The sequence below is a fragment of the Oryx dammah genome, unplaced genomic scaffold (assembly GCF_014754425.2).
Source record: "Oryx dammah isolate SB20612 unplaced genomic scaffold, SCBI_Odam_1.1 HiC_scaffold_29, whole genome shotgun sequence".
Lineage (NCBI taxonomy): Eukaryota > Metazoa > Chordata > Mammalia > Artiodactyla > Bovidae > Oryx > Oryx dammah.
In genome coordinates, this window is record NW_024070213.1 from 104956493 (window position 1) to 104984453 (window position 27961).

The 27961-nt window shown below is 36.7% G+C and overlaps 1 protein-coding gene across 2 annotated transcripts in view; it reads right to left on the bottom strand.

Moving 5' to 3' along the window:
• Positions 1–27961, bottom strand: part of METTL25 (methyltransferase like 25) — a 108423-nt gene that overhangs the window by 39166 nt on the left and 41296 nt on the right. For both annotated transcript variants that reach the window (XM_040234492.1, XM_040234491.1), the window contains exons 6-7: positions 9419–9513; positions 2187–2216 (exon numbers count right to left, since the gene is read on the bottom strand). In XM_040234492.1, coding sequence (XP_040090426.1) covers positions 2187–2216; positions 9419–9513 — 125 coding nt within the window. The remainder of the gene's footprint in view (positions 1–2186; positions 2217–9418; positions 9514–27961) is intronic.

The following is a 27961-nucleotide window of genomic DNA, read 5'->3' on the forward strand; positions in this document are numbered from 1 at the left end:
CCCCAAGAAACATACTTTAAGCAAGAGAACATACAAACATGGAATGCACAGAGGAATACAAACAGGATAGAATAAATCATCATTCCCCAGTAACCCTGAGTAAAGAACTTTACATCTGTTTCCTAAGAGAAAGGAAAGAGAGTTATGAAGTGTCTTCGAATGTGTACTCCTGGAATAACCAGGACTATCCATCCTGGTAAATACAGATGGGGGTAAGTGGGAAGGAAGTCAACATCTTCCGAGCAGCCTATGCCTGACCATTCCAGGAAAAAGCTGGATGTGCCTCAGAGTTTACTTTCTTTCCTTTGCAAATGATAAATCAACTTAACACTTTAATGAATTTTAAAATGAGAGGGAGCAGACAGAGGACACCTTTAAAGGATGTATATGTATATTAAGACATACATGTTATAGGTCTAGTAGACAGGGCACTAAGCTGGAAAAACTCGACAATTAATTGAGCTAGAATGTACTATTAAACTTTTGCTCTGTATCATGTTCTCATGTAAGTTTGGGGAATACTTAACTCACAAGATGGACTGTAAACATGAGCAAGCACTTGGGCAACTGAAGAGCAGAGCACAAATGTACTGGGGCATTATTAGGATTAATGCTCTTTCCTCTTCCAGACCCCTAGGAACCACTGTTTTGATCTGTACTACAGTCAAGAGCTTGGGCTCCAGAGTCAGAGATTCAAATCTCACTGTTCCCTACTTAACAGTTTTCTTGTATTGTGAGGTAATAGTCCCCACCTCAGAGGCCATGTATGTGGCCCTGTAATTGATAAAGCAAACTTTGAACTGAACTTTGGTAAGCACTGTATGAAACTAAGTTTTCATTTTCATGATCATAATTAATCACCTGAAACAGTAACAAGAGTTGATATGTATTGAACACTTACTATGTGACACTGTTTTAGGCATTTTACATCCTTCACTCATTTAATTCTCACAAAAACTCTATGAGAAAGGTATTATTATTACTCTTAGTTTTATGATTGTTACTATTTGTATTTTACAGACAAAGAAATTAAGCTGTGGAGAAATCATGATGTGTCCCCAGCTCACTAAGCCAGTAACTGATGTAAGACAGGATACAAATCAGCCATCAGAGACTAAACATGCTTAAAGTATGCTTGAATGTCTTCAACAAATCAGTTTTTGTCAGTTTTTAGGTAGCTACAATCAATATTTTTTAAACTGTGCTCAGTCGTGTCCAACTCTTTGCAGCCCCATGGACTGTAGCCCGCTAGATTTCTCTGTCCATAGAATTTTCCAGTCAAGAATACTAGATTGGGTTGTCATTTCCTCCTCCAGGGGATCTTCCCAACTCAGGGATTGAACCTGTGTCTCTTGTGCCTCCTGCACTGGCAGGCGGATTCTTTACCACTAGTGCCACCTGGGAAGCTCCTACTTTAAAAAAAAAATCCGCACAAATTTCTTAGCATTGTGTCTGACCCAAGGTAAGCACTCGGTAAATGATACTTGTTACTACTGTTATACTATTATTATATTTAAGAATTAAAATTGACATATTAATACTCTGAAAAGAAGCTAAAAATAAATCTCTAAAATTTAGGTCCAGTAAGAAAATTTTGTGATAAATTTAAAAGGAACTCTTTAAAAAAATGTTACAAATATTAAGATATTTCATAAATCAAAAGGTAGAGGATAAAGCAATTACATTGAATACATTTAACATCTGTTTATATATAAAAACTCATTTGGTTGTTGCAACTAATGACTAATGAAGTCAATAAAAACAAAAGCTAAAAAACAACCAAATAAAATGTGTGCTTTGAACTCTAGTTAAAAAATAAATTCAATGCTATATTTTGTTTATCTTTGCTTGAACTAAGCCCAGAAAAGCTTGAAAGTCAGCAACAACATTCTTCAGAAATATTTAAAGACTGTTTAATATAATATGAAGAAATGAGACCCTAGTATGAGTATAATGTAGAAGTTTTCCTAAAAACTTAACTTTCTTTTTCTGAGAGTTCAATTCTCTTTTATAATAAAGTAAACTTACAGAAAATGTGTAAGTTTGAATATGAAGAGGAGACAAGAAAAGGGAGTATTTATTAAAATCCATCAGGTTTTAGGTTCACCAGCAGGTCAAGTATGAAGAGCACTTTGAGAAAACCTATCACTTTCATCAGCTGGATTAGAGTAAACGCTCTCACTTACCCCTTGGCCAATTGCAACCCGCTCCAGAGCCTTTAAGGAGAAAAAAAATAAGACAAAGATAGTTGATATGTTTAGTCTTATCTTCTAAAACTTATAAACACACTATATGAGGACTTGTAAAAGTGACATTTAAAGAGATTAATTAGCTGATAACATAATAGTTTATACACTTTCAAGTGTTAACATCATGAAGGAATGTTAACTGGTACACTTGTGTCATTTAGGGCTGCTGTATGCATGTGTGTCATGTACACAAACACATACACGCCCAACTGCATACACTCTGAACTTGGAATTAGAAAACAGGAGAGATGTAAAGACACATTCTTGGCTCTCTTTTATTGTAGCTAGAACAAATAAATCCAAAGCTATTATAATATATACATAATGGACGTTATTTATATGCTACATTTTATTTTCTTCCAATTTTTAAAAAGCATATAATTTTATCTTTTATTAAATAAAAATATATTGAACAAATTATGGTTGAAATCTTAGCTTACAAAAGTACATGTTTTTGGTCTGCATGGTCTGCAAATTCAAATCAAATTCACATATGATCAACTCACTTTAAGAGAAAGTAATACCTGTTTTTACAATTTTATATGTAGTTGGTTTTACATTTATATTTATTTAAAATATAAAATATTTTTATAAAACATTTCTTAATATTTCTAGTATTTACTCATAATACAATATACATGAAAGATTTGTTATAATTTAAATAAGAAATAGAGCCTTCTGAAACTTTCAGTTTTTTTTTTTTAGAAACATACATTTCCACACTTAGGTTGTTTTATAACTGAATCGCATGAAAATATTTGAACTAAAATTTTATTTTTAAAGCTTTAATTAGAAAATATTTCAAACATAAAGTAGTAAAACGTAACAGATTTGCATATACTTCCTAATTCAAAGCACTCATATTTGCTTCAGATGCCTATGTCTTCTTAGATACTACTTTCTAGATTTAGCTGAATCATGTCCTTTTAAAGCTGAAAGAAAATGTACAGATTATCCGAAGTGCAAGTTTTGCAGATGCACAAGATCACTGACAATGAAAGGAACTTGCCACAAGTTGCAAAGTTAGTTAGCAGGCGAGTGGGAACTAAAAACTTGTTTTCCAAATCCCAATTTACTTTTCATGATCTCATGTCATGAAGATGTAGTGGGAAAATGAGCTCATATTATGAAAGTTTGCTTCACAGAAATTGTTTGAAGAAAAAAAAATGGAACTTTTCCATTGACTTCAAGGATACCTTCACTGAACATCAAGAGCAAGAGTGTTATGAATATAGAAGATGATTATTAAATAATAAACTTTTTATTTTATATTGGGTGTGCATTGGAAGGACTGATGCTAAAGCTGAAACTCCAATACTTTGGCCACCTCATGTGAAGAGTTGACTCATTGGAAAAGACTCTGATGCTGGGAGGGGTTGGGGGCAGGAGAAGAAGGGGACAACAGAGGATGAGATGGCTGGATGGCATCACCGACTCAATGAACATGAGTTTGGGCAAACTCCGGGAGATGGTGATGGACAGGGAGGCATGGCGTGCTGCAATTCATGGGGTCGCAAAGAGTTGGATACGACTGAGCGACAGAACTGACTGAACTGAATAGACAATTCTCTGGTAGCTAAGATGGTAAAGAATCTGACTGCATTGCAGGAGACCTGGGTTTGATCCCTGGGTTGGGAAGATTCCCTGGAGGAGAGAATGCCAACCCATTCCAGTATTCTTCTCTGGAGAAATTTATGGACAGTGGAAGCCTGGTGGGCTACGGTCCTTGGGATTGAAAAGAGTCAGCCAGACATGAAAAGAGTCAGTCAGACATGACTGAGTGACTAATATTATAGCCAATTAACAATACTGTGACGGACAAGTTTTTAATAATATATTATTTGGTGTCAATGGTATGTGTTATTGATGAGTTTATTTTAGAAAACCAAATGTTAACTTTTGGTTACATGATAAAAGATAAATAGGTAGGTAATAAACAGTTTCTTACAAATATTAATAATTTTTCTTGGCCAATAAATACAGATGATGAAGAGAATATACTAAGTATTCATTTCATACTAATATAAAATATTTTGAAATTAAAGCTGAAAGAAAATGTTAAAAGTATGCTGATAAGAATACACTAATATAATTCATTTTCCCCCCTCTGGTTAGTACCCTTAACAATTCATCTGAAAGTGTTACCAGAAAGATATCTCTCTGTCTCACTCTTTCAATCCTTTAAGCTCTGAATATTTGTAGAAAATGTGAGTTATGAGGAAAAAGGCAATGAAACAAGAAACACCAAAAAAATGTTCCTTAGACTTTCTAAGTTTAGTCAATAAAAGAAATCCTCGTGAGTAAAGACAAGGACAGAGCTAGAAGGAAAGGGGTATTCTATAAGAAGCTGATATTAGTCGGGCAAAGTGGTTGATAAATTCTTTATTTTGGAATTTACTTTTCAAAAACCCTTCTTTATGGTTTGTTGAATGTTTAGTTTATAGCAAACAATTTTCTTTTGTTAATATACTATAATCTTTTATCTTTCTAAGGGATATTAATTGCTATTATATATTATTTTAGATAGTGTCTCTTTTTATTTTGGATTGTTTTCTCCAAGTTGCTTCTTTCCTATTTGTTTATCTGATCTCTATTCTTTCCTGTTAGACTTTCTTAGACAGCTAATGATTCTTGGCTGTCTGCTGATAATTAAAATGTGGGTATCATAAACTTGAATGGAAGCACTGTGCTTATGAGAGGATTATTAATTGCATACCTCACCACAAAGGTCCTATTTTATTGTAAAATTTCTAATGCCAGTATCTTCAGACTTTTCTCTTAGGCTAGTCAGATTCCCTACAAAAAGACTATTTCAATTTCTTCTTGCTCAGAGGAATCAGCAAACTAAAATGGACAAGAATGGGCAAATTTAATTCAGATGACCATTATATCTACTACTGTGGGCAAGAATCCCATAGAAGAAATGGAGTAGCCCTCACAATCAACAAAAGAGTCTGAAATACAGTACTTGGTTACAACCTCAAAAATGACAGAATGATCTTGGTTCGTTTCCAAGGCAAGCCATTCAATACCACAGTAATCCAAGTCTATGTCCCAACCATGGATGCCAAAGAAATTGATCCATTCTATGAAGACCTAGAAGACCTCCTAGAACTAACACCTAAACAAGATGTTCTATTCATCATCGGGGATTGGAATGCAAAAGTAGGAAGTCAAGATATACCTTGAGTAACGGGCAAGTTTGGTCTTGGAGAACAAAATGAAGTAGGGTAAAGGTTAACTGAAATCTGCCAAGAGAATGCATTAGTCATAGCAAATACCTTTTTCCAAAAACACAAGAGATGACTTTATACATGGACATCACCAAATGGTCAATAGTGAAATCAAACTGACCACATTCTTTGTAGCTTAAGATGGAGAAGCTGTATACAGTCAGCAAAAACAAGACCTGGAGCTGACTGTGGCTCAGATCATCAACTTCTCATAGCAAAATTCAGGCTTAAACTAAAGAAAATAGGAAAAACCCCTTGGCCAACCAGGCATGACTTAAATCAAAACCAATACAGAATTGTAAAGTAAAATAAAAAATAAATTAAAAAAAAAAATCCCATGTGAATTTTCAGTAGAGGTAATGAATAGATTCAAGGGACCAGATCTAGTTAACACTGTGCTTGAAGAACTGTGGACAGAGGTCTGTAGCACTGTACAGGAGGCAGCAAACAAAACCATCCCAAAGGAAAAGAAAAGCAAGAAGGCACAGTGGTCATCTGAAGAGGCTTTACAGACAGCTGAAGAGTGAAGAGAAGCGAAAAGCAAGGGAGAGAGGGAAAGGTACATCCAATTAAATGCAGAGTTTCAAAAAATAGCCAGAAGAAACCAGAAGGTCTTTTTCAATGAACAATGCTTAATAATACAAGAAAACAACAAAAGGGGAAAGACTAGCAATCTCTTCAGGAAAACTGGAAACATCATGGGAGTATTCCACCCAAAGATGGACACAGTAAGGGATAAAAATGGTAGAGACCTAGTAGATGGTGAAGAGATCAAGAAGAGATGGAAAGAATACATGGAAGAACTGTATAAAAAAGATCTGAATGAACCAGATTACTACAATGGTCTGCTCAGTCACCCAGAGTCAGACATTCTGGAGAGTGAAGTCAAGTGGGCCTTAAAAAGCACTGCTGTTAATAAAGCTAAAAATGTGGTGAAATTCCAGCAGAACTATTCAAATCCCCAAAGGATGATTCTATCAAGGTTTTGCATTCACTATGTCAGCAACTCTGGAAGACCCAGCAGTGGCTATAGGACTGGAAAATAGTCAATCGTAATTCCAATCACTGCAGATGGTGACTGCAGCCATGAAGTTAAAAGACACATGCTCTTTGGAAGAAAAACTATGACAAACCTAGAAAGCATATTAAAAAGCAGAGATATTATTTTGCTGACAAAGGTAGAATAGTCAAAGCTATGGGTTTTCCAGTAGTCACATATGGATGTGAGAGCTGGACTGTGAAGAAAGCTGAGCACCGAAGAATTGATGCTTTTGAACTGTGGTGTTGGCGAAGACTCTTGAGAGTCCCTTGGACTGCAAGGATGTCCAATCAGTCAATCCTAAAAGAAATCAGTCCTGAATATTCATTGGAAGGACTGATGCTGAAGCTGAAGCTCCAATACTTTGGTCACCTGATGTGAAGAACGGACTCACTGGAAAAAGACCCTGATGCTGAGAAATGAAGGCAGGGGAAGAAGGGGATGACAGAGGATGAGATGGTTGGATGGCATCATCAACTCGATGGACATGAGTTTAAGTAAGCTCCGAGAATTGGTGATGGACAGGGAAGCCTGGCGTGCTGCAATCCATGGAGTTGCAGAATCAGACATAACTGAGCGACTGTACTGAACTGAACTGAATCCTAATCCCCATGGAGGGTAGTACTAAAGAATGTGCTAACCATTGGACAATTGCATTTATCTCCCATGCTAGCAACGTCATGCTTAAAATCTTGCATGCTAGGCTTCAGAATTATGCGAACCAAGAACTTCCAGATGTCCAAGCTGGATTTAGAAAAGGGAGAGGAACTAGAAATCAAATTGCCAACATTTGCTGGATTATAGAAAAAGCAAGGGAATTTCAGAAAAACATCCATCTTTGTTTCATGGACTACACTATCGCCTTTGACTGTGTAGATCATGACAAACTGGAAAGCTCTTAGAGAGATGGGAATACCAGACCACCTTACCTGTCTCTTGAGAAACCTGCATGCAGGTCAAGGGGTAACAGGTAGAATCCTGTATGGAAAAACTGACTGGTTCAATATAGAGAAAGGAGTACGATAGGGCTATCTGCTGTCACCCTGTCTATTTAACCAATATGCTGAGCACATCAGGAGCAATGCTGAACTGGATGAGTTACAAGCCAGAAGTCAAGATAGGCGGGAGAAACATCAACAACCTCAGATGTGTGGATAATAACCACTTTAATGGCAGAAAGTGAAGAGGAACTAACAAGCCTCTTGGTGAGGGTGAAGGGAGAGAGTGAAAGAGCTGGCTTAAGACTAAATATTAAAAAAAAAAAAAAAACTAAGATCATGGCATCTGGCCCCATTACTACATGGCAAATAGAAAGGGAAAAGGTGGAAATGATGACAGATTTCCTCTTCTTGGGCTCCAAAATCACTGCAGACGGAGACTGCAGTCATGAAATCAGAAGACAATTGCTTTTTGGCAGGAAAGCGAAGACAAACCTAGACAGTGTGTTGAAAAGCAGAGACATCACTCTGCTGGCAAAGGTCCATATAGTCAAGGCTATGATCTTCCCAGTGGTCAGGTACAGTTGTGAGAGTTGGACTGTAAAGAAGGCAGAATGCCAAAGAATTGAAGCCTTCGAACTCTGATGCTGGAAAAGACTCTTAAGTGTCCCTTGGACAGCAAGGAGATCAAACCAGTCAATCTTAAGGGAGATTAACCCTGAATATACCCTGAAAGGACTGATGCTGAAGCTCCAGTATTTTCTTCATCTGATGTGAACAGACAACTCATTGGAATAGTCCCTGATGCTGGGGAAGATTGAGGGCAGAAGAAGAACAGCGCATCAAAGGATGAGATGGCTGGACAGCATCATCAAAGCAATGAACATGAACCTGGGCAAACTCCAGGAGATGGTGAAGGATATGAAGACTGGGCGTGCTGCAGTCCATGGTGTCACAAAGAGTTGGACATGACTGCGTGATTGAAAAACAACAAGTCATACAAAAGACTATTTCAATTTCTTCTTGCTTAGAGGGTATAAGCTGCCAACATTCTGGGAATCAAGTCATTCCAAAAATGAGCTGCTATTCTAACAAGACCCTAAATGAGTATTATTTACAAATATAATGAAAGAACAAGACAAATTCTAAGAAAAATATTTTAAGAGGACTTATCAAAGGAAATCATTATTTTAGCAAAAATAGATTTCTAAGTTAACTGTCAGATACATGACCTAGAACACTGCAGCACTATTTCTTTACATTGCTGTGTTACTGACAATGTAAAATTATCAAAATAATGACCACATAATAGCTAATTTTCCTTGGGGTTGTACATTAGAAACATTATTGTAGAAACTATATTTTACATTTATGATGGCAAAGTCCATTAACACCATTTAACTGGCATTTATTTGGTCCTTTTTAGACCAACATAACACCACAAACAGAGAAAACTGTGGGCCAAAGTGTTCTAGATCTAAGGATAAGAGCCAACTCAGACATTTTAAATAAAGATTTCAGTTAACTAGATAGGTACTTCCTATCCCAGACAGTTTAATAATATTTTTCCCATTTTATGAAAACTGAGGAGACCAAATGATCTGCTACACACACACACACACACACACACACACACACACCACAGAGCTGTGGATAAAGCACTAAAGTAATTCTGAGTTTAAGAATTGGTTGTTGGTACATTTTATATGATAATTAAAGTAATTATATGTAAAAAATTAAGTACCATAATGCAGAATTAAAGTATAACTATAAATTGTGACCATACTGCATGCAGGGTGAATAATGTTGTAAGGGCAAGCTGTTTTTTCCCCCTCATAATTTGCAGTGCATAAAAGCATTAATAAAGATGGTCTGCAAAACTTGGCATTTAACAGAGCCAAAGAAATAAATTCAGCAACATCCGGATAAAGCTCTTGGTTGAGAAAGAACAAATCCTACCAAACAGGCTGACATTCTGGCATTGCGGCCACAGCACCATCTCTCTTCCTTCAAATAGTGGCACATTGGAAATCCCCACCTTTCTTGGGTATATTCTGCAGATGGAAGAAAAATATGAATTATTTAAATAAAATTCTTCCTTTTTTAGTTAAAGTAAATAATCTATTGAGAGTGCAAATCAGTCATTTGAAAGTCAAACAGTAGTTAAACATGGAAGTGGTAATGTTTAACAGCTCATTCCAGTATGTTAATTGAAAACATATTAATGTTATGAAAATGGCATTTTCTCAACAACAGCTGTTTTGCGTTCAAGCTCCAGGTCTGATACCAGCCAATTTACCAAAATTATTTCTCAAAGATTTAGCAAAAGCAATTTAAAATGGAAATATTTTCAATGTTCAGTGTAACTATAGAAGATAAGTAATGAGATACTGGGCATTTTCTGCTGACCCAACTTTCTAATAAAATTATTTATTAAATGTGACATTTGGCAATTTATTCTAGAACAATATTAATTTATTCCCAACAATGTTGAAGCATCAATATTTTTTCCCCAGTCACAGTGTTCACTTTCCAGAACAGCTGTATGCACTCTTCTTTTTTCCATTATATTAATAGGATGTTACATTTTCAACTGTGATTCAGTTTGGCTCAACTGCATTTATGGTTTAAGTAACAACAACAAAAAAGTCAACATTCACTACTTAATCACACATATCTGCTGTTGACTCACTTATAGAGTTATATATGTAACTTGCTGATGTTAAAACCCCTTACCAACAACTATTAATTACACAGCATTTCTGACAAGGAAAAAAAAAATCTATTTTAAATTAGAGCCTGGAAAATAAGAACTCAAGCTTATCAAAACAGTGGTAATGAAAAGAAAATTGAGATAACATATAAATTTTCTATTAGGTTAAAAAGTAAAACAGAACTAGAAAATAAGAAAATGGTTTAAAACAAAGTATTATTGAGGCTGTTGCTGTCATTTAGTCACTGTGTCTGACTCTTTTGCAACCCTTGTAGCCCACCAGGCTCCTCTGTCCATGGGATTTCCCAGGCAAGAATACTGGAGTAGGTTGTCATTTCCTCCTCCAGGGGACATTCCCAAACCAGGGACTGAACCCATGTCTCCTGCATTGGCATGTGGATTCTTTACCACTGAGCTACCAGTGAAGCAATACTGTTGATGTTCAGTTCAGTTCAATTGCTCAGTCGTGTCCGACTCTTTGCGACCCCATGAATCGCAGCATGCCAGGCCTCCCTGTCCATCACCAACTCCCGGAGTTCACTCAGACTCATGTCCATCGAGTCGGTGATGCCATCCAGCCATCTCATCCTCTGGCGTCCCCTTCTCCTCCTGCCCACAATCCCTCCCAGCATCAGAGTCTTTTCCAATGAGTCAACTCTTCGCATGAGGTGGCCAAAGTACTGGAGTTTCAGCTTTAACATCATTCCTTCCAAAGAACACCCAGGGCTGATCTCCTTCAGAATGGACTGGTTGGATCTCCTTGCAGTCCAAGGGACTCTCAAGAGTCTTCTCCAACACCACAGTAGATTCCACCAAATACGTTTGTGTTATGAAATATCAGATGGTTTTTGATTAAAATAGAGAAAATTTAAGTTTCATATAGACATGAGCCTGTGATAGTGATTTCCTTCTTTATTTTAATTAAGATTTTATAATTGACCTTATTTGATAATCATATGGAAGATGGAAGACATATTCCTTGCCCCAGGAATATAAATAATAATAATGCTAGTATTTATACAACACAATATTGTTAAGCACTGTTATAAGTACTTTAAATGTATTCATTACCTTTAAAGGCTAGGAGCTTTCAGTGTATTAACAAGTCCCCACAGCAATGCTATGAAATAGGTATACTATGGTTCTCATGTTTCAGATAGAGAAACGAAGCACAGGGACTTTAAGAGAATTGCGTAAGTTGCAAATCTAGCACACGACAGACCTGGAATTTAAACCAGCAGTCTGACTCCAGAGGCCATGCTCTTAACCACCAGGCTATATAAACAACTTCACTTACAATTGCCCAGGACTCATGGAGCCCTTGAAGCCTATCCAAGTCCAAGGGACCCCAGTCTACTTCCTTCGTCAATTACCAAGATGGCTTGAAAGAGAGGTTTGAGTTTTACTGAAAGCTTTACGATTTAACCAAAACATGATTATTGCTAAACGAAAGGGTTACTGTAAGTAGTTTAATTCTTTTTCTGACAGCTAAACTTTACTCTAAAGAGTAAGGGGCTGAAGAAATGGGGTTTTGCTCTTTTATAGAGAGTGTTTAGGAAAGTCCTAACTAATAAAACCGTTTTTTCCCTTCCCCCATCTGCTCTCTCCTTCTTCCTTATAAAGTAACAGAGCATTCAATCTTTAGCTGACTATTCAGCTGTTCAGATTCAAGACTATAATTCCCAGACTCCCATGCAGCCACTAGGATAGCTAGAGACTAAGTTTTGGCTAACAGGATGTGGGCAGAAGAGATGTGTGGAAATGTTCAAAAAGGGGAGGGGTAAGCTCTCCCCTCCCCACTTTACGGTCATGTTGGCAAGCAGATGATGGAGTGATAAGACAGAAGGATTCTGGGTTCTTCGAAGGCTTTTTTGTGCAGAGCTCCTTTGTGTGTGTCTGTGTGTTAGACACTCAGTCATGTCTGACTCTGCAACCCCATGGACTATCGCCTGCCAGACTCCTCTGTCCATGGAGTTCTCCAGGCAACAATAGTGGAGCGGGTAGCCATTCTCTTCTCCAGGGGATCTTTCCCACCCAGGGATCGAACTCGAGTCTCCTGCATTGCAGACAGATTTTTTACCATCTGAGGGCATCTGTGTGGATGCCCACAGAGCTCCTTTAACTAGCTCTAATCGTCTACCTTGGGACGGAAACAGAAACATCCATCTGTTTTGTTAAAGTGACTGCTACTTTGGGTTTGAAACTATCTAGCATCTAAATCTTTAATTCAGCGTTTCCCAAACTTTTTCCTTGTAGCTCAGCACTCAGAGAATATGGTGGATTTTGTAGATCACAGTGGAATAAACAGATGATGATAACTGTGTTGAGCCAACACCCATGGGATGAAGGAAGCAATATCACAGGAACTCCCGTGTAGCATCCATGACACACTAGTTGAATCCCTCTGTTCTAATTAATACAGGAGTCTTCTTTGACAATGTGTATTTGAGCAGAGACTTACATGAGGAGACAAGTCATGAAAATATTTGTTGGGAAGACTTAATGAAAAGCAAACAAACAGAGCTCCAACAAGACATAGTTAATTTCCAAAAATATAATACCAGAATATTATACAATTTAAAAATTATTAACTAGCAATTTTTCAATTTCTAATAGTCCAACCAAATACCTACAGAGCAAACTTGTAGGAATGGAAAAGAGGAGATGAAAGTCAGCTTGCTACAAAACAGGGAAAGAATTCCACTTAAGAAACAAGCACTGGATTTGTAATGAAAAGTACAATTAGTGTACCATCTAATAAAAGTATAATTAGTGTACCAACTGCTCTGCAATTTGCCTTACGCTGCCAGGAAAAAAGCATGTCTACTTGCCTGAAAATAGGTAGAAATTTCCTCCACCAATAATAAGCTAAAATTACTACTTAACATCAGAATGAAATGAGAAGAGTATTTCTGGAAAATATATTACAATGGAACGGGTATATTATTTCCAGGAAAAAAAAATCTAATATAAGAAATCCATGCCCAAGTTAGTCTCAAATCCTTAACCCACAGAAATTGTAATAATGTATAACAAAATTTATTCTGTTTCTAAGTCATTCAGTTTTGTGGTGATCTCTCAAACAACATTAGATGATGAATACAGTCTTGAAGTAGCAACAAAGCAGCCAATTACTCATACAAGGGAACTGAGACAGAAAAACGCACTGCTTGATGAGTACGGCAAGTGTGCTTCCTCAGTGAAGAGCTCCATTTTGATTAGACAGTAAAGTGATCTTCACAGAATAGGTTGCACATAAAGGCAATTTTGGTAATGCATGACTGAATTCAAGAACATTTTGGAATTGAGAAGAGGTAGAAGACAAGGCAGAACAAAGGACATATATACATTTGTTGAGAATCCTGGAAATCAGGAATGAATGGTGAAGCCGGGTTTCTGGTGAGGACTGACACGAATGGGGATCAAAGGCATGATGGGGTTAGGCCTTAGCATCCCTAGAGATAGTGGTAAGGCTGTGAGTGTTGTGGTGGGGGCAGGGAAGGGAATTTTTCAGGGAAATACAGAGCTCTGGGCTTGCCAACTGATGCATGGTGATAAAGGGGAGTTGCAGATAGCATTACATAGGACTGTGATTCCTCTAGATTTCAGATGATACGGTGTGGAAGCCAGCAGGGGAGCAGTCACACGCTGAGCACACTGGGCTGTCACTGGAGAAATGAAGGCTGAAAGATGGCAAGCATGTTCCCTCACTTGGGCTGGTGAATGTGATGAGGGGGGAAGAGGGTTACTGTCTTCTTTAGGGCTGATCAGACTTTTCTTTGCCCCCAAAATGAAGGCCTACAGATGGGTAACTTTACCATATGCTTAAGTAAGTTCCTCCTCCAACCCTATCTAACAGTGTGAAGGACAGCGGATGGGCAGTCTCATTCACGCACATGGCTCCCCAAACCTACAACCAAAGCACCTCTGAACTTTTTGGGCAGTTTGCAGGAATTGCCAGCCTTGGTTCAGGGTTATGTGACACCACAGGAGAGACTCACTCCTTTGGACATCCAGTGGTTGTGTAATCACCTTGAGGTTTTCTGAATCTGTATCACAGTTTGTTCTCTGATTGAGGTTAGAGCAGCCTCACAGCTTTGTTCATTTCCTAATGGCAGAAGGAGAAGAGAGTGTCAGAGAATGAGATGGCTGCATGGCATCACCGATGAAATGAACATGAACTTGGGTAAACTTGCAGGACAGAGGCCTGGTGTGCTGCAGTTCACAGGGTGGCAAAGGGTTGGACATGACTGCGCCACAGAACCAACCAACCAACCAGTGGAATCAAGTTGCTTTCCTTGAGGATCACTTTCATGCTATCTTTAATTTTGGAGGAGATGAAGTTTCTTGTCTTTTCTAGCTTTAGAAATGCATTAATCTTATCAATCTAGATATTCTACTAGTTCTTCCTTTTTGTGTTAATAATATTATCATCCATTTAGTGACACGAGTTTGAATTATAGAACCATTTTTTTATTGTTCTCTTTTAATCCCCAAGTTGTTATATACTCATCCTCTTAATTATATCTCCTTTTCATTTTCAATCTTCATTAGCTCTTAACTGGGTAAATGCAATACCTACTAGCAAATTCTCTTTCCCTTTCTTTTTGTCTTTCCTCTACAGTAAGAGTAACAGTATCTTTCTGAAATCTATACATCGATACATGCCACTCAAACGCCCCTTGTTTCCATCACCACCAGCATCTATGAGACCAAACCCAATGGGTATTTTTCTTACTGCAGATTTTAAGGAGCTCTTGATGTTCCCTCCTTAAAACATTCTCTTCACTTGGCTTCTATGATCTCATTCTCTCTTATCTGTGGCCTAATACTCTTCATAGCCCCTTGACAGCTTATTGTTTTCTGTCTATTAAATGTGCTTAAGGGTTAATCCTCCTACTCCCATGCCCCTTTTATGCTTTTTTTGACTAAAGGCTCAAAAACTCATATGCCTTCAGCTGGTAAACAAATGAATGAAATGGCTAGGTAGAATACAACAGGTACTAACATTTTTGTATGGTATGATAAAAAGTATCACCATTTGCCTAGTCTTAATTGCTTTTTAAAGTAAACTTTGGTCTGTCAAAATTGTCTAAAATTAGTCTGAATCTATCTATACTCTTTTCCTAGGCAATCTTATCCATATCTCAATACATGCTGATCATTCCTGCTATTACTTTCCCAGGGCTGCCGTAACAAATCACAACACACTGGGTGGCTGAAACAAAAGAAATGTGTTCTCTCACAGTTCTGGAGACTAGAGGTCTGAAATCAAGGTATCAGTTGGGGCATGCTCACTGTGAATGCTCTTGGAAAGAATCTCTCCTTGCCTCCTCCTAGCCTCTGGTGGTTGCTGGCAACCGTTGCCTCACTCGTTTCTGAGCAATTACATCTACTCCTTTAAATTTAATTCCCAAGTTATCTCCAGTCTGAACTTCTTTCTGGATGTTGAGATAAGAAAATTTAAAGTTATCTGCTGAATATTTCTAAAGCTAAAAATATGCAAAAATAAACACACTTCCTAGGCCTACAAATCTGTTCTTCCCCAATAATAATATGCCATTATGTAATCATGCTATCATCAACTCAACAGACATGAGTTTGAGCCAACTCTGGGAGATAGTGAAAGACAAGGAAGCCTGCCATGCTATTGTCCATGGGGCACAAAGAGTCAGACATGACTAAGTGACTGAACAACAACAAGACAGAACCTAAAACCTTGCCATCATCTTTAGCCTTCACTGTCACCCCTCACCACCACCAACCCTATTTCCCTACCACTGGTTACCATGTCAGTTGGTTTTATCTCTGAAAAGTCCTAGTGACTTGCTGTCACCTCCTATTTTTCAGAAATGTAAACGAATGAATGCAATTATTTTGCAATAAACACTCAAAAATATTTTTATGGGACTAAGTATACTTTGCCTTCCACTGAATAACATTCTGAGGCTTCAGTATATCGTTCATGGCTCTCATAATCTGGCTCGGATTTGTTTTTTCATTTTTCTAAATGAAAACCAAATGTCACCTTTTTTAGAAAGCTTTCCTTCATCCCTGAGTTATGAAAAATTATTCTCTCTTCTAGTCTTAATAGCATTTGGTTTATATATCCATCACTCATTACTTCTTTTATTCATTTTTTCAATAATTCATATTTGTAGCTGACTAAGATCTATAGATCATGAATACATCACCCTCAGACTTGCATGAAAGTTCTATGTAATTGTTTCTGAATTCCCCACTGTATCATGAGCTCCCAAAGGGGAAAGACAGACTCTCACTTTTCTTATACCCTCTAGTGCCTATTACAGAACTTTGTTGAACTGAATCAACAGAATTACATAGATGAATTAAGATTATCTACATGCCCTCATTGAAAATACATGCTCTTAAGATTTCTTTAGAGTTAAATGAAATGTGACATATCATTTTATCCAGAAAAAAATAAACAGGCATTATGCTGTTAGAGACATAAATTTTTGTCCCCTAAATTAATAATCTCAACTTACATTATACTTTCTTATGTAGAGGGTTTTAGACTATTTTATTTAAAGCCACAATGATTATTATTGAGATAGGGGAAAAAAGGTAGGAAAAAGTATATAAAGTGGTTTTTTAAAGATTTTGCTTTGCTCTTCACAGACCTTGCCCTCTTCTCCCTGTTTAGTTGTTCTCCTGTTTATAACCTGACATTATGTATCCACTTATTCATTTTTCTATTGCCTGATGCCTTCTTTCAAAAACCTAATTTACTTTTGGCAGTGCTGGGTCTTTGTTGTCTTTGGGTGGGGTTCCTCCAGTTGCAGGGAGCAGGGGCTCCTCTTCCTTGGGGTGCACAGACTTATTGCAGCGGCTTCTCTTGTTGCAGAGCGCAGGCTCTAGGGTGCATGGGCCTCAGTGGTTGTGACGCGCAGGCTCAGCGGTCACGCTTTGTGTGCCCTAGGACACGTGGGCTTCAGTGGTTGTGATGCGCAGGCTCAGCGGTCACGCTTTGTGTGCCCTAGGACATGTGGGCTTCAGTGGTTGTGGTGCACAGCTTTTCCTGCCCAATGACATGTGGCATCTTCAAGGACCAGGGAATGAACCCATGTCTCTTGCACTGGCAGGCAGATTCTTATCCACTGCTCTACTAGGGAAGACCCTGATGCCTTCTTATCAGAATATAAGCGTAGTGAGGGCAGGGGCTTTGTTTTGCTTAATCTTATATCATTGGTCCTAAAACAGTGACTAACATGTGTCAGGCCACCCAATGAATGTTTCTTATATCAAAGGGAAAAAACCCTACAAAATCTTTATGAATAAACTAACTAAAATGGAGCAAGATTAACAAAAATATCTGAAACCACCACCAAATAAATGAAAAGATAATTTGTTACAACAGGAAAAAACATATCAAAGACATAATTTATCCCCACAATAAGCTATAAATCCACTGTATGTCAATAAAAATCCCAACAGCTTTTTAAAAATGGATTTTAACAGTCTGATTCTAAAACTCATTTGACACACAAATCATCAAAATCAGCTTTTACTTTGAACCTGGTCAACAATGTATATTATGATCTAAACATTAGAAAGGAAATGAGATAATTTAAAAATCATTCTTTATAAACACCAAACATTTTACAACTTTTCTATGAATATGCACTATAAATCACATAAACTTTAATCCCAAATGAAAGACTCAAGCAAACTTTTCTACCTAAGCCTTATTAAATCATTGATGTGATAAGCATTTCAATTTTCCTCTTGCCAAGATCTCTGGATAAGTAAAATACTCCATCATCAAATTTTAAAATAGTTCCACTGTTGATATTAAATAAGCATTTTAATATTAATTATTTCCTTCTCTGAAAGATGGTGTATCCTTTTCCCAGCCACACAAGAAATATTAGAAAGAATTCTAGCAAAACATGAAGTGAAGTGAAGTGACGTCGCTCAGTCATGTCTGACTCTTTGAGACCCCGTGGACTGTAGTTTACCAGGCTCCTCTGTCCGTGGAATTTTCTAGGCAAGAGTACTGGAGTGGGTTGCCATTTCCTTCTCCAGGGGATCTTCCCGACCCAGGGATCAAACCCAGGTCTCCTGCATTGCGGGCGACACTTTACCGTCTGAGCCACCAGGGAAGCCCAAACAAAGCCTTATTGCTTGACTTTGGTTCTGGTACTGTTCACCCAAACATGCACTGAATATCCTGGCTTCCATTGCTGAGCCCAGACAATAAACGAGATGCAGACTGAGGCGACTTAGCAGCAGCAGCAGTAGCAGCCAGCAAGCCTTTCCTGACAGAAGGCTCTTTGAGGAAACTTACTCAATAACTCTGTATCTGGTTTTTAAAAAATATAACACTGCACTTGTATGTCTTACACAGACCAATGAAATAAAATTGTCACTCTTTTAAAAGTAAATAAATAAAACTCATTTGAAAGAGAAAAATACATGAGTTAAGACAATTTTGAATGGAAATACAAAAAACCTCAAATGGCCAAAGCAATCTTGAGAAAGAGGAATGGAACTGGAGGAATCAACCTGCCTGACTTCAGGCTCTACTACAAAGCCACAGTCATCAAGACAGTATGGTACTGGCACAAAGACAGAAATATAGATCAATGGAACAAAATAGAAAGCCCAGAGATAAATCCACACACCTATGGACACCTTATCTTCAACAAAGGAGGCAAGAATATACAATGGATTAAAGACAATCTCTTTAACAAGTGGTGCTGGGAAAACTGGTAGAACACTTTCTAACATCATACACAAAAATAAACTCAAAATGGATTAAAGATCTAAATGTAAGACCAGAAACTATAAAACTCCTAGAGGAGAACATAGGCAAAACACTCTCTGACATAAATCACAGCAGGATTCTCTATGACCCACCTCCCAGAATACTGGAAATAAAAGCAAAAATAGACAATTTTGAAAACTAAGAACTTTGAAGGACTTGCTCTACCAAATTTCAAAGGTTCCAATAAACTACAGAAATTAAAACAGTATAGTTTTATTATAGGAACCAACAGACTAAAGGAAAAGATAACCTAAAAATGCACTATCTGAGAAAGGTGTCATTTCATATCAATGTGTAAAAGCATAATAATAAATAGAATTTAGAAAAAATTTTGCAAATCATAAACAAAAATAATAGATAGATTGTGAAAGTGAAACAAAATGAAAGTTAAGTCACTCAGTTGTGTCTAACTCTCTGTGACCCCATGGACTGTAGCCCAACCAGGCTCCTTTATCCATGGAATTCTTCAGACAAGAATACTGGAGGGTTGCCATTTCCTTCTCCAGGTGCCTTCCCGACCCAGGGATTGAACCCAGGTCTCCCGCATTACAGGCAGATTCTTTACTGACTGAGCCACCAGGGAAGATAGATTATGGAACCAGATAAATCAAAAATTATAGTTAGAGGAGAAAATGATAAAACATATGTCACTAATACAGGAGAAGTGAAACAGAATGTGGTACATCCATTCTAAGGAATACTTTGTCCTTATTAAACAAATTTAGTAAATCTATATACGTTAACAATGAAAGTCGCTCAGTCGTGTCTGACTCTGCGACCTCATGGACTATAGACTCCATAGAATTCTCCAGGCCAGAATATGGGAGTGGGTAGCCTTTCCCTTTTCCAGGGGATCTTCCCAACCCAGAGATCAAACCCAGGTCACAAGCATTGCAAGTGGATTCTTAACAGCTTAGCCACAAGAGAAGGCCAAAATACACTGCCAAGTAAAAGAACAGCACTGTACTGTTCTTCCTTATTAGATGACTACACAGGTCCTCCTAGTTTTCCCAAACTCCTTTTGGAAAGTACTTTGAACTTTAAAGAATGTTTCTAGGTTTAATCCCTGTATATATTTTTTTTAATATCTCCACTCCCTAAGTGATATCACTCAAACTTACTATCTCTATGTTAATAATTCAGAGATTTATGTTAAACCCAGATTTGTCCTCAGAAACCCAGAATTATCTATCCAACTGATAATATAACCTTCACACTTGTATTTTTAAAACAAACGTCAAACTCAATTGTCCAAAACTGAACAACTTTCTTCTCAATTTTACTCTTTCAGCAGTCATATTCAGGTCACTAAATAACTCCATTTTCCCATTGTTTCAGACCAAAAAACTTTGAGTTACACTTGGCTTTTTTCTTACGACATTCAAAATATTATCTAAGGGTAAAAGGCATACTAAAACTATACCAAATTGCTAAGATTTCTAAGTACTCATATCTTATCAGTTGGTTGAATATATTAAAACTAAAAGAATAAATATAATTAAACTATATAAATCAGACCCATACTGTTGCGAAATAAAATTCACGTTTTATGGCAAGACAAGAAAAATTTAAATATAAAAAGTTCTTCTCTGTCCTTTGGCCTCCTCTCTCCCCACTCTGTGCATTGCATATGTGCACTACACATCAACCAAACTTCCCCGTCAGCAGGAATACCTGCTCAGTCATAAAGAACAATTCTCCTAGCATTGAAAACACAACTCTTTAAAAGATTACATTTCTTCTTGATCTTGAAAGGGGCCAAAATGATGCTTAGATCTGGACTGTGTAAACTGTCAATAATATGCCATTTAATGTATAGCCCTGTGTTTCAAAAAACTTACATAACTGTGCCTTGACTTCTAATGAGTGGAACAGGTCTTAGAGCTTTCTAAGATGCTGTTCCCTGGTTAGGCTCAAATAAAGTTTTTCATCTCTTAGCTGGACTAATTTTCATCAACACTCTTCAGTTAAAGGATAAATTCAAAATAGTACAACTAGATAAGGCATAACTAGATAATTTAAAAGTAGATAAATTCTAAAAATTGATATACTCTCTAAAAATGCTTAGTATGGGTATAAAAATTTGGTAACTTAAAATATAAAACTTATGTGTAGCTCTCAGTAAGTTTCAAATTGTAAAGGAAGTACAGAAAAAGATCCTATTAGGTTGGTACAAACATAATTGCAGGTTTGGATTATGAATTTTAAATCATTATAACTAGGCTTAAACACATCTTTATTAATCAAAATAGGAATTACTACAATCAATACATTTTTGCCAATGCAAAACAAATTTGTTTATTCCTGTAGCATAAAAATCTGTGCTTCAGGATTCGATGGACTCTTGCAAAGCATTTTCTGCCTTCTGCTGGTTGTGGAAGCATTTTTCTCTGTAAAAAAGTCACTGAGACGCTTGAAGAAGTGGTAGTCAGTTGGCGAGAGGACAGGTGAGTATGGCGGATGAGGCAAAACTTCATAGCCCAGTTTGTTCAACTTTTGAAGCATTGGTGTACAACGTGTGGTCAGGCATTGCTGTGGAGAATTGAGCCCATTCTGCTGACCAATGCTAGCTGCAGGCATTGCAGTTTTCAGTGCATTGCATTGATTTGCTAAGTACACTTCTCAGATGTAATTGTTTTTCTAAGATTCAGCTGTAATGCATCAGATGGGCAGCAGACCATCCAACAGTGACCAGGACTTTTTTTTTTCTCCAGTGTATTTTTAATACCAAATTAATAGGTATTAATGTATTAACATATTGATGACATTTTACTCTATGTGTCCATTAAGATATTCTATACAAAGGTTGAATCATGTGAAACTGCTATCATTGCTGGGTTTTGTAGGTGAAAAATGGTTGAACACCAGCAATTTCATTGAGTTCAACCTAATCACTCCTTAACTTAAATATTGTTGCTATTGTTTAGTTGCTAAGTTGTGTCTGACTCTTTTGCGACCCCATGGACTATAGCCCATCAGGCTCCTCTGTCCATGGGATTTCCCAGGCAAGAATACTGGAATAGGTTGCCATTTCCTTCTCCAACTATGACCTGTTTTGGTGCAAGTTTGGCTTGGGGAAGTGCTTTGGAGCTTCTTCTCAGTCCAGCCACTGGAGCTGGTTATTGTCAGTTGTTGTATAAAATTCACTTTACGTCACACATTGCAATCCGATTGAGAAAAGGTTCATTGTTGTGTAGAATTAAGAGACAACGGCACTTTAAAACTATGACTGCTTTGATTTTCGGTCAGTTCGTGAGGCACCCACTTACCAAGTTTTTTCACTTTTCCAATTTGCTCCAGATGCTGAATGACCATAGAATGGTCAACATTGAGTTCTTCAGCAACTTCTCACATACTTATAAGAGGATCAGCTTTGACTATGGCTCTCGATCGGTCACTGTCAACTTCCGATGGCCAGCCACTATGCTCCTCATCTTCAAGGATCTTGGAAAACTTCTTGAACCACCACTGAACTGTATGTTCATTAGCAGTTTCTGGGCCCAAATGTGTTGATGTTATGAGTTGTCTCTGCTGCTTTATGATCCATTTTGAACTTGGATTAAAAAATCACTTGAATTTGCTTTTTGTCTAATATAATTTCTATAGTCTAAAATAAATATAAAATAAACAGCAAGTAACGTAATTAGCAAAAAAAATCAGGAAATGGATATTAAAATGATGAATAACATAGCCACATTTATTTAAAAATGTATTCCAATATCAAAAGGCAAAGTTCAACAATGCAAAACCGCAACTAGTTTTGCACCAACCTAATAGAATTCAAGACATTTGAAGAAAGTCACAGCAGAACAGATATTCACATTAATTAATTATCAAATCTATAATATGAATTGAGGCCCTACTGTGTCTTCTACTTCTGCCTTCACCAATAGAATCTTTAATTTAAGTCACTGAGATATATATCTCATGTATGGTCTTTTGCTTCACAGAATCCTCTAAAGAGAGTGGCTGATTAGTCAATGGTAAAAGGGTAATTTATCATTTCTCATTTGTTTCTCTCTAGACTATACTAGGTTAGCCCTATTTACATCATCTTTTTTTCTGTTTCTCCACTTGTAGCTCTATTATATCATCAGTATATTAATATTTCACCTATCCTTTGGTTAAAAATGTTGCTGGAAACATAATCTCACAGGAATATGTAAATTACAGTCCTAGTTTAAAATATATTGCTTTAACAGAGTTACATCTACATTCAAACACTGTTTCTGAATGAATCAGCCTAGATACTACTGCACTGGTAGTTTTTTAATTGGCCACGCCACGTGGCATGTGGGATCTTAGTTCCCTGGGCAGGGATTGAACCTGCCTCCTCTCTACTGGAAGTGCAGAGTCTTAATCACTGGACTGCCAGGGAAGTCCTGCCTTGCTATTTTTATGCATGACTATAAGAACAGCGATGTCTGAGTATGGATAGAAAACACCGCACTGGTCTGGCAAACACTGTGAAAGCAGCATCTCAATGGTGCATCTTACTGTGGATAATAGATTTCCTCTGTTGCTCTTCATATACTCTATATTCAAGACTTCAGTCTTGATAAAATAGCTTATATTGAGACACATATGGAATATCTGAAACATTAAGACAATGAGACAATCTTTACATGAATATAGTGAATCACACTGTAAACTTCATTCCTAAGAAAATTTTGCTCATTGTGCCAGACTGATGATGAAAGAAATTTAAACAATGTGCTTATAATTTATTTATCACATGAAAAAAAGAAATGTGCAAATACAATATTTATAGCAAAATATTTTCAACATTATTTGCTATATAGAATACAAATCCAAATTTGTATATAGAACTGGTAGAATGTAAACTAGTTTTTTTTTAAAGCTGTTTTATATTAGTTTGATTGTAAACCGGTTGGTAAGAATTTCTATTAGCTTCGATTTCATATTACCTTATGGTTTGAAGCATATATTTCTCTTTAGTATTTCTTTTAAGTGAATATATACTAATTTTCAATTTTAGATTTAATGAAATTCTTCTTTTACTTATTATGAGCACAGTGAAAACTTGTTTTTTTGCCAAATAAATACAATCTGCATTAGCTTCTAAAACCACTTTCTGTTAGTCATGAAAAACAATGAAGTGCAAATTAAAGAAAGGGGAACATATATCAAAACTCCATGTCTAACTACTTGTAGGCAGCAAGAAGATTCCCTATGGCAAAAGTAATCAGAGCCAATACTCTAGACAATGTACAACTGACTGGAGATCAGATACAGCTGTCTGTGTGAGGTAACTATGCACAGACTGCCAAGTACATCAGGAAATCTCTGTATTCACTCCATGTTAATTGGCAAGAATTTCCCTTAGACTTAAGCCCAGCTGAATAGTGAGAAATAATGTGATGTTGTAACTAAAGGTTATAAACACCTGAATCTACAGAGTTGACAGTGGAGTCTACTTATCCACTTTTAAGATTACAAGATCAATACCTTCTTCAAGCCAAGGTATTTCCTGATGGTTACTGATTCTAAACAAATTTAATAAACTGTTAATGTTGATAGTTAAGAAAATGAAAGCTTAAATAAGCATTTAACTGGGAATTTATTGTTAGATAATTTTTACTTCTTAACATAAAGCTTTCGGAAAATTTAAGGCCATTATTACAATGACATAGATTTAAGAGTATGATTTGCAAAAACTCTCCATTATCCTTCAAATGCAGAATCATAGCAGGAAAGTAGAGTATTTGTTTATGCAAACCCTATATAATTAAGAAGAAAAGAAACCAGGGCTAAATCTAAATATTGTGATAAATACAGGTGAGGTTCAGTTTAAATAAAAGACATATTTTGGAAAGCTATATTCAAGTCATAAGATCATCAGAGTCATAAGTGAGACCTTCATGATCATCCAACTTTTCTTTTTACTAATTTACAAATGATCCACAAAGGTAAACTTATTTATACCAGGCCACAGCACTGCAGAGAACAGTAAAACTCTAGTCAATCAAAGAATCTCCTCCGTATAGGATACTTTTGGACTTCCTTGGGAATTTACATTTTACTATCTCGGAGCATGCGAATCTAATACAGCACCTATTACACTGTTTTTTGTTACACGTGTGTCTTTTGTTATATGTCTTCCCATTGGGTTGTCAATTTCTATATACTGTCCTACCTAGGTCTCTAGGAAAATGGGCAGTTGATGGATACACAGTTTCCTGAGTATCCCCTGTATCTTCGCATATCCTATGCCAAATAAATTTTCTCTGATATTTTCAATGCCCAAGATCAGTTCTTATGCTCTTACTAAATCAGTTCTTATGCTCTCATAATTTCAGAGAGTCTTCATTTTAATTTCAGGTTGATTTTAAAATTAGTCAGACTTGTTAAAAGAATTCCATGCCCCAATATCCAGATTCTGGATCAAACAGTAATGATTTAGAGGAAAGGCTAAAGGAAAGTTAATTGAAACAAATTAATTTGAAATATTACCAATCATTTATAAATTACTTGTTTTTAAAACTTTATTTTTGGATGGTGAAGGAAGGGAAGGATTGGGAGTTTGGAATTAGAAGATGCAAACTATTATATATATAGGATAGATAAACAACAAGATCCTACTATGTAACAAAGAACTATATTCAATATCCTGTGATAAACCATAATGGAAAATATAAGAAAAAGAATGGATATATGTATTGGAGTAGGAAATGACAACCCACTCCAGTATTCTTGCCTGGGAAATTCCATAGACAGAGGAGCCTGGTGGGCTACAGTCCAAGGGGTAGCAAAGAGTCAGAAACCATTTAGCAACTAAACAAACAATATATGTGAATCACTTTGCTGCACAGCAGAAATTAATACATTATAAATAAACTATACTTCAATAAAATTATTTTTGAAAATCTCTTTTCTTCAAAGAATCATTTTGGAATATAATCAATTGCTCATAATTAGTTTTTAATAATAACTTTTTTATTTTCTCAAATTTTATGCTAAAATTCTTTTAAAATTTTAAGTAATGAACATGTGATATAGTAGGAAGTTTAGAAATCTGAAAAATCTCTGTGAGATTCATTTGAGAAACTGAAGTCCTTATATGGAAAGTTGGCCAGTGAAAAAGAAATAAACTAAAGAAGGCATAAATATTCCTTTATATTTGTCTAAATAAAGGAACTTATTCTTTTGACAAATATATATTCAGCGCTTGCTGCATATCAGACACTGTTTGAGAGGCTTTACAGATAGGTTGATTTGCTGCTTAAGTGAGCAGATAGGTTGACTTGCTGCTTAAGTGAATAAATTCACTTACTTAAACAAACATATATTTAAATTTATTTCAAACTGTGGGTCAAAGTCAGTGGTGCAGTGAGGTTGACTCGAGAGAGAGCTGACTGTGTCATCTTTTCCCAGTTAAGCATTCAGTGACAACAGCGATACCCTGAAACTGGCCAATCTGGGTGTATTTACACCACGGATACCAGGAAACGCTACATATTAGAGCTTTTATCCAGGGACAGAGCAAATCATTTAAACACTTACTGTCACACCACTGGCTACAACCCATTAATGGGTCATGAAATTTAGTGGATCGTGATCAGTATTTCTAAAAAATTTAATAGAAATAGAATAAAAAATATGAGCACACATTTGTGTGCTGTGAGATCTAGCACCTTTCCAAGAACAAATATATTAAAACCTGTCCAGAAACTCCTGCTGCATGTGCTCCAGTTTTCCACTAAGCCCCTTTGACAACAGATGTCAGCTCACATCTGACGGGAGTTTGCCTTTTGAATAGGAATGTAAGCAGCTAGTTAACTCCTTTGGGGTGAATGCTTCTACTGCACTAGTTGTCCTAGCCTTGATCCCACGATTTCTGGTTTTCCAACTGTTTCACTGTTAGGGTACCAGAGAATCTCATAGTTGAAAATTCATAGGTTGCGACAGCTTCTGCTTTTGGTCATGTTACTGTTCTACTAAAAATTTTCTTTTCTAAATGGACTTTCCATATGAGGCCCTCTTGGACTGACCTCTGTCTTTCTTATTAACCTTATATCACTCTTCTGTACTTCATATGAATCAAGCCACCACCCAGAATATTCATTCATCTCCAAGCAGTGACCTGCCATGCCTTAACTTACCTTGTTCCTAACACTTGGAATGCTTCTCAACAATTTTGTCTACCTAAATCCTAACCTACAAAGCTCAACTCAAAAGTTACTATTAATATCTTTGCAAAGCTTTTCCTGATTTCCTAATAGGAAATCCTTTCCACCTTCTAGCTGGAATAGCTCTTTTAATAGTTATCATATTCTCTTTTTTTCCTCTTACCTCTAAGAAATCATTTATAAATTGTATATATTCACATATAATCTGTCACATAAAATTTGTTATCCTTTGTTGTTGCTATCATTGTTGGCTTGCTATATATTTATAGTACATAACAGTTAGTCTTAAGGTAAAAGTTTTACCCAAGAAGAAGCATTCAGAACAAGACCTTAGATCCACCTGTACGGGATAGGATCTCAGAACATAGGTCTTTAAATAAGATAGAAATCTTTCTCTCCTGTCATAGTACAGAAAAAGGTAGTAGGTACAAAGTGTGCTTATCCAGAGCCCAGAGGTCAGGCTGCTCTGCTATGCTTAAAGAGTTAGTTACAAACTTTAGTATCAAGGTCACTGTTATTCCTTAGCCAGTAAGAAGAGTGAAAAAAAAAAAATAGAGAAGCAAGCAGCTTCCTTTTAAATAAACTGCACACATTATCTGACTACATTCTACTGGCTTGAATTTGCCACATGGGAGTCAGGGACTCTAGCTGGGTGACGCCTGCTCTACTAAAACTAAGACAAGTTCTATTATTAAAAGAAAGAAGAGGACAATGGATATGATTACACTCTGATTCATGCACATACTGTTATATTATCCACACTTATCACTTTCACCCTCTGTGCCCTTATTCATCCTTATTCATGCAGTAATATTCACACATGACTGTCCACACACACACACACACAC